Consider the following 15,373-nt stretch of genomic DNA (forward strand, 5'->3'; position numbering starts at 1 on the left):
GCAGTGCAAGGCATAGAGACTCAGACCTGCCAGGCTGAGCAACTGTCCAATGTCAGGTCCTCCTGGAAGCCTATGTAATGCCTGTGCTGGCCAGTGACGCCCCCTTCTGGTCAGAAAGCACCGTGCAACACTCTGTCTTGTGACCTCCCCTGTGAATTGCAAAGCCAGGTGTGTGGACTTCCTCGGGTGTGGGTGGAACACATGGCAGAAGGTCAGCCAGGAGGAGCTGGCCATAGTCGTCCTGGGAGCTCAAAGGATGCTTATGGATGCCATCATGAGATCCAGCTCAAAGTGTGTGTGTGTGTGTGTGTGTGTGTGTGTGTGTGTGTGTGTGTGTGTGTGATGCAGATGTCAATCCAGGAAGAGAAGGTTGGATACCAAAATCACAGGTTGACCTAGAGTGGTTAGTTTTCTGAGGCTTTTCCCTTTATGGCTCTGGTGCACATACACTACTATTTGCATTTTACCTAAGATTCTGCCTAATTAAGACTCAAATCAAAAGTAAAAATGGATTTCATTGGTTGAAGTCATTCAGGCTCTAACATCCATTTAGCCCAGTTGAACTCTTTTAATTAAAGAGTGAAGTGGCATCACTCATATGTGAAATAAAAAACAAAACAGAAGAACATAGGGCAAAGGAAAGAAAAATAAAGTAAGATAAAATCAGAGAGGGAGGCAAGCCATCGGAGACTCTTTTTGTGTTTTCTTTTTAATTTTTAATGTTTATTTTTGAGAGAGAGAGAGAGCGTGAGCAGAGGATGGGAGACACAGAATCTGAGCAGGCTCCAGGCTCTGAGCTGCCAGCACAGAGCCCTATGCGGGGCTCGAACCCATGAACCCCAAGATCATGACCTGAGTCAAAGTCAGACGCTTAACTGATTGAGCCACCCAGGCGCCCCCGGAGGCTCTTAACTATAGAGAACAAACAGAGGGTTGCTAGAGGGAAAATGGGTGTGGGGATGGGGTAAGTGGATGATGAGCTTTCTGGAGGGCATTTGTGGGGATTAGCACTAGGTGTTACATGTAACCAGTGAATCACTAAATTCTACTCCCGAAACCAAGACTGCACTAATTATTAACTAACTTGGACTTAAAATTTTACAATATATTGTAAAAGAAAAAAGGGTATCTTTTTACCTTTGTCAGCTATGATATTTGAGAATCTAGAATTAAATAGGATTTCCTGTACAAAGTTCAACTGCTGACATTAGTTTCTAATAAATGTGACATCTCTATGTTTAACACAGACTGAACAAAGCAAGTGTTTACCTTTCAATGCCCTTGTCAAATGACCAGATTGCTCCTATGTGGCCCCACTCACATAGGAGGAATTTAAGGATCATGCACTAATTTCCCATTCGACAACGTATTTAGTCATTCTCTCTCCCAAGAAATATAATTATGACTTAGAACATCCATCCATACCCTGACCTTGAATACCACATCGCTGCCTAGGTGTCCATTTGGGACTGTTTTTCTGAGGTGTACAACTGAGGACCGAGATTGTAATGGAACCGACCGGAAATCCCCGTGCCTCCTCCCATGTGTAGGAGATTGTCAGATGGGGGATGGTAGCAAACTCTGCGGGACAGGATACAGCTGCTTGGTGGCTGAGTGATTACAGGTGGGATAGGTTCCTTTCCACCATCTTCTCTGCAGGCTCATGGAAGGGTGATTGTTAAGGGAGCCTAATTTAATCAACACGAGCCAATAAGGCTTCACCCACTTATCTCCTGAAAAACAAGCATTTATTTGCTGCTTACCATTTCCAAGCAATTAGCCAATGTTCACGTTGACATGTGTAGACTTTACAGAATATATATTATTTATGCAAGTAAAAACTTTGCACAATTAATCAATTGCTGTTTACTTCTGTTCCTCCCCTTTGACACAAAAACTTCCTGAAAAGTCTGTCTGCCTTCAGTTGGAGCTGTAGTTCATCCAGTTTCTTGGTCATTTGCCATTCCTCTGTGTGGAAGCACTGAGTTTGTTTCAAACTCCTTCTTCTGTCGGTGCATGTTTGGATATTTCCAAACGCATCTTTACCTAGTGTCCACACGTGAATATCTTTGGGCAGATGTACTTTAGAAATAAACAGAGAGTAAGGGATGGGATGATAGAACCGTGAGTATCAGGCATTTTCACAGGGTCTCCAGGTGCTCAGCCTTGTTTCCACCCTTCATGCCCGACTGGCCACTTCCTCTGGCCCTTTCAGGCTCCGATAGCTCCCCAGTGCTCCTTGGTGCTGACGGAGGAGAGAAATCCTCCCAATATCCAGTAACAAACCTAAAACTCTCCAATAACATCATCATAGACAGCCAGCCTTATAGCTCAGTATTCTCCAGGTCAAGTTGAATGCCGTATGTCATGAACACAGCCAGATAGATGGCCCCTCCACATGTCCAGATCACACATAATGTCCTACAAGGGGCCGTGAGGGAATGTTTGTGGCTGAGTGTGTATGTGTGCAGGTGTGTGCATTAAAGCCTGCACTCAGATCCCTGGACTGCTTCCCAAGACCTCTGTCCCTTCTTGTTCTTCCTCTTGGAAGCTCGGGCTCTGCCTGTGAGACAAGGGACTTTGCCAATGTTGGTTGCCCTCTGAGGTGGGATGTCCCTGGCTAAGTTGTTGAGCCGGTAGATGTTTTGTTCAGGATGATCCTTTTCCATCTCCTCTCTGTATTTGGACTGGTGAATTAGGACTGCATGGGCGGGAAGAACAAATTCTGTTTTCCTGAGGTTGAATTCAGACTTGGGATGGTGGCTTTCTTGGAAGACTCTCCACGGGTCTAACGTGATTGGTTGCACTGGTGTCTCTAACACGTGGTCCTCCACCTCTGGAACTTTGATGCTGGGGTCTGTGTGAGCCCCCCCCCCCCCACACCCCCCCTTGGGCCACAGCCATGTCTGCATGGTCACCCTGGAGTGATGTGGTCTCCCCACTGCCTGGTTCACTCCCATGGTCTCTTTCCAATTCACTTGTCTGGGTGTCAAAGAAGACATAGGCATGTTGGCTCAGGGCAGAAGTCACATCACTGGTGTCATCCATTTTGTACCACTGGCCATTCCCAGCTTTGATGTAACAGAAGTGATGTCCGCTGTGACATTTCCTCCCCGGATGCACCGGCGCGGCATAGAGCAGGTAAATTATCAATCCCGCCTTCTGCTCAGACACGCACTGTCGCAGGTCAAGGCGCACAGGATATTGCACTTCCTTAGCCAGTTTGCTGCCTGTGGAATCTGAGAATTATTTCAATACCAGCATTAGGTCCTTGGGGCAAGTGTACAAAGTTAACGTCTTGGAAGCAGGTACCTTGTCGAGACAAGTACTACAATGATAGGCATTTTCACCATCCAACTTTTCAGGCTTCACCAACTGGAGCAAGGCTTGGCTCACACTCTGAGCTGCCCTGCCATCCAGGTAAGGGTCAAAAGTGCTGGAAACGCCAGGGCAGTGGAGACACTGGATTTGAGACCTCCAGTACCCTCCAGAGATTTGCCAGATGAGGGTGAGGTCCTCAGACAGAGGGGCTCTTGAAGTCTTGTCCTCACGCAAGCGTGCTTGCTGCATTGGATCCAGAGTGAACATCAGAAACTCATGGGTATCTTCCTGCTTGTGTGTGTGTGGAAGGCAGCCAGCAGTTCTGGCGGGGCCGGATCACATCTCCCGGGCGGCAGAGGGCCCGGGTCACGTGAGCCTGCAGAGCACACAGCGTGCAGAATGGCTGCCTCCCACAGCTTCGGGAGTGCTCCTGGGACAGCACGAAGCCGGCGAGGGGTGGTGTGTACGTCAGACACTGCAGCGCCGCAGTCGCATAGCACGTGTTCCCCAGGTTCTGCAGGCCGGCCCCAACCACAGAAGGTCTCCTCCAACTCACGGGTTTCTTTGCGGGGGGCAGACCTATTGACAAGGGAGCCCAACCGTTAGGCAGGTCGCAGGGTGTCTGCGATGATGGTGATGGCTTCTGAGGTAGAGTGGGTCCCCTGTGCACTTCAGCACCACCTATATTTGAGCAGCAAGATTTGAGTTTGGGAAAGACGTTGAACTGAAACTCTTCTTGGCAGTAGGACAAAACAGCCCTCATGTCTCCAGAAAGAGCTTTCATAGGATCTCCCATGTGGAGCCTCACGTTGCAGAGCGATGCTTCTCTCAGGAGACCTGTCTCAGAATGATAGCTGTGGCCCTCTCCCCAGCCCCTTTATTGCTCGCCCCACCCACGCGACTAGGAACACGTCATCCAATCAGCCACAGGCTCGAGGTGAGATTAAGGGTTTTAGGGTGTGGTCACTCTTCTGCAGAGAGACCACTCAGCCCAGCCTGTCTCCTTCCCCTGCCTCCCTCAATGGATAGACACACATTTCAGCACTTTCTCCACCTCCCTCATTTCCATTGCTCCCTTTCTGGACAGACTGACTTGAGAGTTTCCAACTTCCCCGTGGAAGTCCTTTTTGAGTGTCCACTTTGCTTTCAGAGTAATATCAAGTGAGTCAAGCACTATGGATATTATTTTTCCTAGGATGTGGAAGATCATTTTGCCAATTGAGCTCGGGTGTCATGTAGGAGGACTTCTTCCCCACCAGCCAGAATGTGTGTGGCACCAGCAAATTCTTTGGGGATGATTGCTGTCCATCACTGTGCTTCTAAACTTCCTGAACTCTCTCCATATGGTCCGTATATACAACTATCATGAAGGTTTTTATCAACCTATTTGTCTATCAAGGTGTGGCCTAGAAATGCTAACAAGAGACATCCTGTGGCTGGTTTCATGCTTTGTAAAATCTTTTTTTTTTTTTTTTTTTAGCTCCCTTCCCAATATGAGTACATATCCTATATCCATCGTTTATTTGCCATATTTTAACTGGTACTACTGGGACATTACACTGCAAGGTAGTTTTAGGTTCACTTGTTTCAGGACACGTTTGTTGTGGATTTGTGACATTGATACACAGTTTGAGGTTGGAATTTGGAAATGCAGGGAACAGTGCGCCCTCATTTAAGCTGTGGCTGTAATGTGTCAGTATCTCTCACTCAACCAGGTGTCAGAACGGCAGGGTCCACCGAAATTGTGTTTTTCTCCCTCTATTGTTTGTTTGTTTTTATTTTTTTACTGTTTGTTTATTGAGAGAGAGCCCACGTGAGCAAGCTGAGGAGGGGCAGAGAAGAAAGAGAGAGAATCCCAAGCAAGCTCAATGCTGTTAGTGCAGAGCCCAACGTGGGGTTCAAACTGATAAACTGTGAAAACATGACCTAAGCTGAAATCAAAAGAGTTGGATGCTTAATTGACTGAGCCCTCCAGGCTCCCCTTGTTTGTTTGCTTTTTGACTTCAAGTTTTTATTTAAATTCTAGTTACTTAACAGGTAGGGTGAGATTGGTCTCAGGATTAGAATTTAGTGATTCATCACTTACATACAACAGCCAGTGCTCATCACAAGCGCCCTCCATAATTTCCATCACCCATCTAGGCCACCGGCACCCCCCCTCACCTGCCCTCCATCAGTTAAGTTTGTTCCCTGTAGTTAAGAGCCTCTTAAGGTTTGCTTCTCTCTGTGTGTCTCTATCTCTCTGTCTCTCTGTCTCTCTTTCTCTCTCATCCCTTCCCCTGTGTTCTTGTTTGGTTTATTAAATTCGATATATTTTTGAGTGGACAAGAGAATTCTTTCACACATGTTATGATGATCAGGTCCTTTTAGAAAACGAGTAATGCTGGTGCACCATGTAATTTGCAATGACCAAAAAAAAAATCATATCTGGAAGTCATAACACTTGGGAAGAGGAGCTACAGCTTAAGAAGAGAAGACACCAAAGTCTGTTTCTCCCCTTTGGTAAATAGAGGCCAAGAAATATAGGAGCACTTTGCCTGGCCCTTGTCACTGACTTGGCCTCAGAGGGAATGTGGCCTGAATAGCATCTTGATTTTGACTTCTCATCTCCAGACTGTGAGAGAATAACGTTCTCTCCTTTGAAGCCACCAAGTTTTTGGTAATTGCTTATACAACCTCTGGAGATCAATAAGATGTCTTAAGTGGAATACCCTTCATGATATTTCATTTTTGTAATTGAAAGAGTTCAAATTGACTAAATGGATTTTGGATCTTGAAGACTTAATCAAAAGAAATTAGTTTTACTTTTTATTTTATCTAAATTGAGCAGAATCTTAGGGAAAATGCCCACAGAGCAGTGCACATTAGCCATAAAGGAAATAGCTTCAGAAATATCCACAAATATAAGTCAACCTGTAGAAATATTGGTATCCAACCTTCTCTTCCTGAATTGACATCGGCATCACACACACACACACACACACACACACACACACACACACTTAAGTGAACTAAACCTCATGTTCCCAGATGGCGGAACAGCATGGAAGTTCTCGGCTTCTCTCATCCCTGAAATGCAGCTAGGTCAGCACCAAACCATTTTGGGCACATAGGTAATTGATCTGAGGATTAACACAATAATCTGCACAACTTGAGCCACAGAACTTGGCGGGTACCTGGTGTGAGAGGTGAACTGGGGGAGAGAGAAGCCACGGAGGGTAGGGAGCTGTTTTTGTGGAGAGAGGACAGAGAAGGGGCGGGGGATGGGGGGAATGTAGAGGGAAAGCACTCCACCCAAAAGTAGCTAGAGAGAAAGAGTAGAAACACTCACCAGGGACTGAACAAGAAAAGGAGAAAGGAGAGGGTTTTAATACCATTACGACTCTATAAACAGGGGCGTGCAGAGTCTGAGGTTTCAGAGGTCAGTGCCTGGCCATGCTCTGGTGGGGAGGAGGGGCGAATCCCCAGGAACAGGCAGTTGGCTCCAAGGAGTCTGTGGGCCACAAGGGGAGAAGTAGTTCCCCTGCTTGGAGGGCATGGGGTAGAGGCCATATGGCTTCCCCACAGGCAAAGATCCCAGTGAGCCCTGGAGAACAGCCACGTTTGCTGGTATTAGAACAAAAATGCCAGAGTTCAGTAAAACCTGGTGCGGGCTGTGTGTCGTGAATTGCCACAATCTCTGAACCTCTGCTGCTGTGCGATTGCATGAACTTTTTCTGGGGCAAGCAGGCACCTGGCCACAGTCTCTGAACCTCTGCTGCAGCACAATCACACGAATGTTCTCTGGGGCAAGGTGGCACCTGACCATTGCTCAGCAAGACCCTGCCCCAGAGAGTCAGAGTGGGTCCAAGCTGCAGGGGCCTCAGGAGTTAAGGGTTTGGAAACACAGCCTCATCTGAGGTAAAACTCAGGAGGGAGGTCCTGCCTGGCAGGCTGACAGCTTGGACACGGGCAGTATAGAAGCAGGGAGTGGACGGAAGCTGGAGACAGAGAAGGGGTGTTTGATTGAGGGTCAGTGAGAGCGTAGAGTTCCTGTGCCAGAAACTAGGAGGCTGGGTGAAGCCATTTACACCTCTCCTGTGCATGTGCATACATACGCACACGCACCACATGGGTCCGCAGCAGTAAGCTAAGCAGCGCCTCCTACTGGAGAACAGAGCAATTACACCGAGCCCCGCCCAACTGCACCGACCAAGCCCTGGAGGACCACCAGAAGTCACTCCCGCTGCTTAGTATACAGACTATAGAGTGCTTCATAGTTTGAGTCCTAGGGGAAACGTGAGGTAACTCCATTCGGGTTTCATTCTGTTTACTGGTCCGTCTATTTGTGGGTTTTTTTTCCTGCTTTTGTTTAAATTGCTATTTTTTCCCCCTTTTCTTTTTCTTGGATAAAGCAAGAGAAAAGCTTCTTTTCATTTTTCTTTAAATTTTTCTTGAAATTCTTTTTACTATGCTTTTTTATGTTTTGGTAATTTTTTCTCTTTCTTCATTTCATTTTATTCTATTTTATATCCTTTTTGTAGTTTTTAAACTTTTTCTTACTTTTTTTTTTCTTTCCCTTTATCTCTATTTTGTCAGGCTTCTTTCAGCAACCAGACCAAACACACCAGGGTCTAGATTCCTTTATTTGATTTTTTGTGTTGTTTTTAATTTTTAACTTTTCCATTTTATTAATTCTTTTTCTTCCTGCAAAATGACAAACGAAGGAATTCACCCCAAAAGAAAGAGCAAGAAATGACAGCCAGAGGCTTAATCAATACAGACATAAGCAAAATGTCTGAACTAGAATATAGAACCACGATAATAAGAATACTAGCTGGGCTGAAAAAAAGCATAGAATCCTTTTCTGCAGGGGTAAAAGAAGTAAAAGCTAGTAAGGACGATATTAAAAATGCTATAACCGTGGGGCACCTGGGTTGCTCAGTCGGCAGGTCATGATCCCACAGTTCATGAGTTGGAGCCCCGCGTTGGGCTCTGTGCCGACAGCTCATAGCCTGGAGCGTGCTTTGGATTCTGTATGTCCCTCTCTCTCTACCCGCCCCCCATCCCCGCTCATGCTCTGTCTCTCTGTGTCTCTCAATAATAAATAAACTGTTAAAAAATTTTGTTTACAGGAGTAACACCCAAATCATAGGAGTCCCCGATGATGAAGAGAAAGAATAAGGGGTAGTAGGTTTTTGTGAGCAAATTATAGCAGAAAACATTCCTAATCTGGGGAAAGACATATCAAAATCCAAGAAGCACAGAGAACTCCCATTAGATTCAACAAAAACCGACCATGACCAAGGTGTATCATAGTCAACTTCACATAATATACAGACAAGGAAAGAGTGATGAAAGCAGCAAGGGGAAAAAAGTCCTTAACTGTGGGGAATAAGCTTAGGAATTCCCTGAGCTTACACCAATGGGTTAACAAGGCATAAAGAAATAGAAAGCCACAGGATGAACGCCTCCGAGATTAGGTAAACAAGATTAGGTAAACAGGGCAAAGGCCCCCAGTATAGGACAAAGGTGTAGGAATAGGAAATCTCAAGATGAAAACATCCAAGATTAGGTAAATAAGGTTAGGTATTCAGGGCGGAAGCGCCCCCTGATCTAGTACAATAGCAGAAAGCTGCTTTCACATGAAGGAAGGAAGGAAGGAAGGAAGGAAGGAAGGAAGGAAGGAAGGAAGGAGGGAAGGAAGGAGGGAAGGAGGGAAGGAGGGAAGGAAAGGAAGGACAAAAAGAGGAAAACAGGACTTTAGACCACAGAAGGGCAAAATTGCCCAGAGCTGAGCTAATTAGCAAAAGAAAGACGCCTTGTTGACCCTGAGGTAGCATGCTCTGTCTTTCTTATCCCCTAGGCCAGTTTAGGTAAACAGAGGTGGTGTCTCACCTCTGCTGTAAACAACCTTCTGGCCAGTGCCAGGATTTTGTTTCGTATTGACCCAAACCCCTAACAGCACATATCTTCAAAATCCCCTTTCCCTCACACCCATGAGTTAATGTTCACGATTTCATTGTCCCTTTGTGCACATGCATCATGCTTGTAAGCCTCTGATCCTGACAACAATGGAGCAAGGACCCTTACACAGGGCTCTTGTCTCCTCCCGAACATTAGCCTCTCTCTCATTGTAATCCTGCATCCGCTCTCTTTCTGGACAAGAGAGAACTCCAGACCCAGAGTCTATGACACTTAACCTCTATGGGAAGACAGATCAGGTTCTCAACAGACCTATCCACAGAAACTTGGCAGGCCAGAAAGGGGTGGCAGGACATATTCAATGTGCTGAATCAGAAAAATATGGAGCCAAGAATCCTTTCTCCAGCAAGGCTGTCATCCAAAATAGAAGGGAGATAGACTTTCCCAGACAAACAAAAAATAAAAGAGTTCATGACCACTAAACCAGCCCTGCAAGGAATTTTAAGGGGAACTCTCTGAGGGGAGAAAGGATGAAACAAAACAAAATAGACCAAAAGTAACAAAGACTGGAAAGGACCAGAGAACATCACCAGAAACTCCAAACTCTACAGGCAACACAATGGCAATAGATTCATATCTTTCAGTAGTCACTCTAAATGTCAATGAACTAAACGCTCCAATCAAAAGAAACAGGGTATCAGAATGGATAAGAAAACAAGATCCATCTATAGGCTGCTTACAAGAGATCCATTTTATTTTTTTTTTCAATTTCTTTAATGTTTATTTATTTTTGCCAGAGAGAGAGAGAGAGAGAGAGAGACAGAGCATGAGCGGGGGAGGGGCAGAGAGAGCGAGGGAGACACAGAATCCGAAGCAGACTCCAAGCTCTGAGCTGTCAGCACAGAGCCCGACGCAGGGCTCGAACTCACAGACCGCGAGATCATGATCTGAGCCAAGTCGGACGCTGAAGTGACTGAGTCACCCAGGTGCCCCACAAGAGATCCATTTTAGACGCAAAGCCACCTTCAGATGGAAAGTAAGGGAATGGAGAACCATCTATCATGCTAATGGTCGCCAAAGGAACCCAGAGTAGCCGTACTTATATCAGACAAACTAGATTTTAAAATAAAGACTGTAACAAGACATGAAGAAGGGCATTATATCATAGTGAAGGTGCGTATCCACCAAGAAGATCTCACAATTGTAAACATTTATACCGCCAGTTTGGGAGCACCCAAATATATAAATCAAATAATCACAAGCATAATGAAACTCACTGATAATAAGGCCATAATAGTAGGGGACTTCAACACCCCACTTACAACAATGGACAGATCATCTAAGCATAAAATCAACAAGGAAACAATATCTTTGAATGACACACGGGACCAGATGTACTTAACAGATATATTCAGAACATTTCGTCCTGAAGCAGCAGAATATACGTTCTTCTCCAGTGCACATGGAACATTCTCCAGAAGACATCACATACTGGGACACAAATCAGCCCTCAACAAGTACAAAGAGATCGAGGTCATACGGTGTGTATTTTCAGACCACAATGATATGAAACTTGAAATCAACCACAAGAAAACATTTGGAAAGGCCACAAATACTCGGAGATTAATGAACATCCTACTGAAGAATGAATGGGTTAACCAAGAAATTAAAGAGGAAATTAAAAAGTACATGGAAGCCGGGGTGTCTGGGTGGCTCAGTCAGTTACGTGACCGTCTCAGGTCCGTGAGTTTGAGCCCTGTGTCGGGCTTGGTGCTGATAGCTCAGAGCCTGGACCCTGCTTGGGATTCTGTCTCCCCCTCTGTCTCTGCCCCTCTCCCACTCGCACTCTCTCTCAAAAATAAACAAACATTTTTAAAAAGTACATGGAAGCCAATGAAAATTATAACACGACAGCCCAAAACCTCTGGGATGCAGCAAAGGCAGTCATAAGAGGTAAGTATACAGCAATCCAGGCCTTCCTAAAGAAGGAAGAAAGGTCTCAGCTACACAATCTAATCTGCCACCTTAAAGAGCTGGAAAAAGAACAGCAAACAAAGCCCCAAACCAGCAGAAGATGGGAAAGAATACAGATTAGAGCAGAAATCAATGATATCAAGGAAAAAAAAAACAATGTAAAACAAAACCCAGTAGAACGGATCAATGAAACCAGGAGCTGGTTTTTTGAAAGAATTAACAAGTTGACAAACCCGTAGCCAGATTGATCAAAAAGAATAAGGACCCAAATAAATGAAATCTCGAGTGAAAGAGGAGAGATCACAACCAACACTGCAGAAATACAAACAAAAGTAAGAGAATATCATGAGCAGTTATATGCCAGTAAATTGGGCAATCCAGAAGAAGTGGACAAATTCCTAGGAATATCTAAGTGACCAACACTGAAACAGAAAGAAATAGAAAGTTTGAACAGACCCATAACCAGTAATGAAATTGAATCAGTAATCAAAAATCTCCCCAAAATCGAGTCCAGGGCCAGATGGCTTTCCAGGGGAATTCGACCAAACATTTAAAGAAGAGTTAACCCTTATTCTTTTGAAGCTGTTCCAACAAATAGAAATGGAAGGAAAACTTCCAATCTCATTCTACAACACCAGCATTACCTTGTTTCCAAAACCAAAGACCCCACTAAAAAGGAGAACTACAGTCCAATATCCACGATGGACATGGATGCAAAAGTTCTCAACAAGATACTAGCCAACCGGATCCAACAGGCATTCAAAGAATTATTCACCAGGATCAAGTGGGATTTATACCTGGGATGCAGGGCTCGTTCAATGTCCACAAATCAATCAATGTGATACATCACATTAATAAAAGAAATAATAAGAACCACATGATCCTCTCAATAGATGCAGAGAAAACATTTGACAAAGTACAGCATCCTTTCTTGACAAAAAAAAAAAAAAAAAAAAACCCTCAAGAAAGTAGGGATAGAAGGATCATACCTCAAGATCATAAAAGCCATATACGAAAGGCCCACCGCTAATATTACCCTCATGGGAGAAAAACTGACAGCTTTCCCCCTAAGGTCAGGAAGGCGACAGAAACGCTTTCTCCCTAAGGTCTCGCCACTGTTATTCAACATAGAGTTGGAAGTCCTAGCCTCAGCAATCAGACAACACAAAGAAATAAAAGCCATCCAAATCAGCAAGGAGGAAGTCAAATTGTCACTCTTCACCGACAACAGGATACTCTATGTGGAAAACCCAAAAGACTGCACCAAAAACCTGCTACAACGGATCCATGAATTCCGCAAAGTCGCAGGATTTAAAATCTTGGGGAAATAGATTCTATTTACGTAATGGGATAGAAAAATGCTTAGGGAGGAAAGCCACCACCACGGGGCGAAAACGCCCGAGGTTAGCTAGTGAGATACTGTAATGGGATCACGAAGGAAACTTGTTATATCACCTGAAGGAAATTACTTTCCATCTGGTGCCAATGTACCTTGATCACAAACTCCACATGCCCCCCAGACCCTTTGCTTCTTACTCACACAAGTTAATGATTACTATGTGACTGTTTGCTCTGTGTTCACGTGTGTAAGATCTTGTTTTCTTCACGTTCACTACACGGGTAATATCTCGTGAGCTCAATAAATATGGAGACGAAACCCCTGCTTGGGGCTCTCGTCTCCTCCTGGACATTAGCCTCTCTTGTATTCACTTCTGTGTCCACTCTTCTGCTGCACAAGAGAGAACTCCAGACTCATAGTCTGTGACAAAAATCAATGCACAGAAATCGGTTGCACTTCTAGACACTAATAATGAAGCAGCAGAAAGAGAAACCAAGGAATCAATCCCATTTATAACTGCACCAAAACCCATAAAATACCTAGGAATAAACCTAACCAAACAGGTGAAAAATCTATACACAGAAAACTATAGAAAGCTTATGAAAGAAATAGAAGACACACACACACACACACACACACACACACACACACACACAGGAAGAACATTCCGTGGACATGGATTGGAAGAACAAACATTGTTAAAATGTTGATACTACCCAAGGCAATCTACATATTCAGTGCAATCCCTATCAAAATAACACCAGCATTCTTCACAGAGCTAGAACAAACAATTTGTATGGAAGCAGAAAAGACCTAATAGTCAAAAACAATCCTGAAAAAGAAAACCAAGCCTAGAGGCATCACAATTCCAGACTTGAAGATGTATTGCAAAGCTGTAATCATCAAGAAAATATGGTACTGGCACAAAAATAGACACTCAGATCAATGGAACAGAATAGAGAACCCTGAAATGGACCCGCAAACGTATGGCCAACTAATCTTTGACAAAGCAGGAAAGAACATCCAATGGAATAAAGACAGTCTCTTCAGCAAATGGTGTTGGGAAAACTGGACAGCGACATGCAGAAGAATGAACCTGGGCCACTTTCTTAACACCATACACAAAAATAAACTCAAAGTGGACAAAAGATCTAAACGTGAGACAGGAAGTCATCAAAACCCTAGAGGAGAAGACAGTCAACAGCCTCTTTGACCTGGGCCGCACCAACTTCTTACTCAACTTGACTCCGGAGGCAAAGGAACCAAAAGCAAAAATGAGCTATTGGACCCTCATCAAGATCAAAAGCTTCTGCAAGGCAAAGGAAACAATCAGCAAAACTAGAAGACAACCGACGGAATGAGAGAAGATATTTGCAAATGACATATCAGATAAAGGGTTAGTATCCAAAATCTATAAAGAACTTCTCAAACTCAAGACCCAACAAACAACTAATCCAGTGAAGAGATGGGCAGAGGACATGAATAGACACTTTTCCAAAGAAGACATCCACATGGGTAACAGACACACGAAAAAATGCTCAACGTCACTCATCATCAAGGAAGTACAAATCAAAACCACAAGGAGATGCCACCTCACACCTGTCAGAATGGCTGAAATTAACAACTCACGAAACAACAGGTGCAGGTGCTGGCACAGAGGTGGAGAACCGGGAACCCTTTTGCATCATTGAAAGGAATGCCAACTGTCAGCTACTGTGGAAAACCCTATGGAGGCTCCTCAAAAAAGTTAAAAAATAGAGCCACCCTACAACCCAGCAGTTGCACTACTAGGTATTCAAACAGTACAAAAGTGCTGATTCTAAGGGGAACATGCACCCCAATGTTTATAGCCGCACTATCAAGAATAGCCTAATTATGGAAAGAGCTCAAAGGTCCATCGACTGATGAGCGGATAAAAGAGAAGTTGGTGTGTACACACACACACACACACACACACACGCTGGAATACTACTCGGCAATCAAAAGGAATGAAATCTTGCCATTTGGAACAACGTGGATGGAACTAGAGTGTATTATGCTAAGCGAAATAAGTCATCAGAGAAACACAAACATCATATAATTTCACTCATATGTGGAATTTATGAAACCAAACAGGTATGCCTAGGGACAGGAAATAAAAGATAAAAACAGAGAGGGAAGCAAACCATAAGAGAATCTTTTTAAAATTTATTTTTGACAGGGAGAGAGAGACAGAGCATGGGTGGGGGGAGGAGCAGAGAGAGGGAGACACAGAATCTGAAGCAGGCTCCAGACTCTGCTGACAGCACAGAGCCCGATGCGGGGCTCGAACTGATGGACCGTGAGATCATGACCTGAGCCGAAGTCAGACGCTCAACTGACTGAGCCACCCAGGTGCCCCTAGAGAATCTTAAATAAAGAGAACAAACTGAGGATGAATGGAGGCACGTGGGTGGGGGGTTGGGCTAGATGGGTGACAGGCACTAAGGAGGGCACTTGTGTTGAGCACTGGGTGTTGTATGTAAGTGATGAATCACTAAATTCTGTTCCTGAAACCTGTACTGCACTATATGTCAACTAACTTGAATCTAAATAATCATGTAAAAAAATCATCATCTCTTCTAGTGACAGGCTGTATACTGTTTGGCAAAACTCGTAGCGCAGAAAGAAGCTATGAAAATCTGATTTTTCTCAATAGCCATGAATCCCCAAATCACTAAATGGGAATGAGTCCCATATTAGTCCCTCCCATAAATACATGTAGAAGTCCGAGATGAGAGAGAGAGAGAGAGAGAGAGAGAGAGAGAGAGAGAGAGAGAGGGGGCTTCTCCTCTTTCAGGAGGACAAGGCAGTAAC

The 15,373-nt window shown here is 44.5% G+C and overlaps 1 protein-coding gene and 1 pseudogene across 3 annotated transcripts in view; one reads left to right on the top strand and one right to left on the bottom strand.

Annotated features, from left to right (window-relative positions):
* The window catches only part of LOC128772488 (uncharacterized), a 40,404-nt gene that overhangs the window by 11,151 nt on the left and 13,880 nt on the right, over window positions 1-15,373 (top strand). Inside the window, exon 3 of one of the 3 annotated variants that reach the window (XR_008421503.1) lies at window positions 4,517-4,771. The exons of 1 other annotated variant lie outside the window; for it this stretch is intronic. Coding sequence is in view for 1 of the 2 variants with exons in the window: in XM_053900741.1 (XP_053756716.1) it covers window positions 4,517-4,543 (27 nt within the window). In the remaining variant the exon portion in view is untranslated. Of the gene's footprint in view, window positions 1-4,516; window positions 4,772-15,373 lie in introns of those variants that run through there. One more of the 3 variants, XM_053900741.1, reaches the window with a different exon arrangement.
* On the bottom strand, window positions 1,972-4,517 carry LOC109261444 (ubiquitin carboxyl-terminal hydrolase 17-like protein 6; annotated as a pseudogene).

Source organism: Panthera pardus, unplaced genomic scaffold (assembly GCF_024362965.1).
Source record: "Panthera pardus isolate Hobbes unplaced genomic scaffold, ASM2436296v1 HiC_scaffold_13, whole genome shotgun sequence".
In the NCBI taxonomy this organism is placed as follows: Eukaryota; Metazoa; Chordata; class Mammalia; order Carnivora; family Felidae; genus Panthera; species Panthera pardus.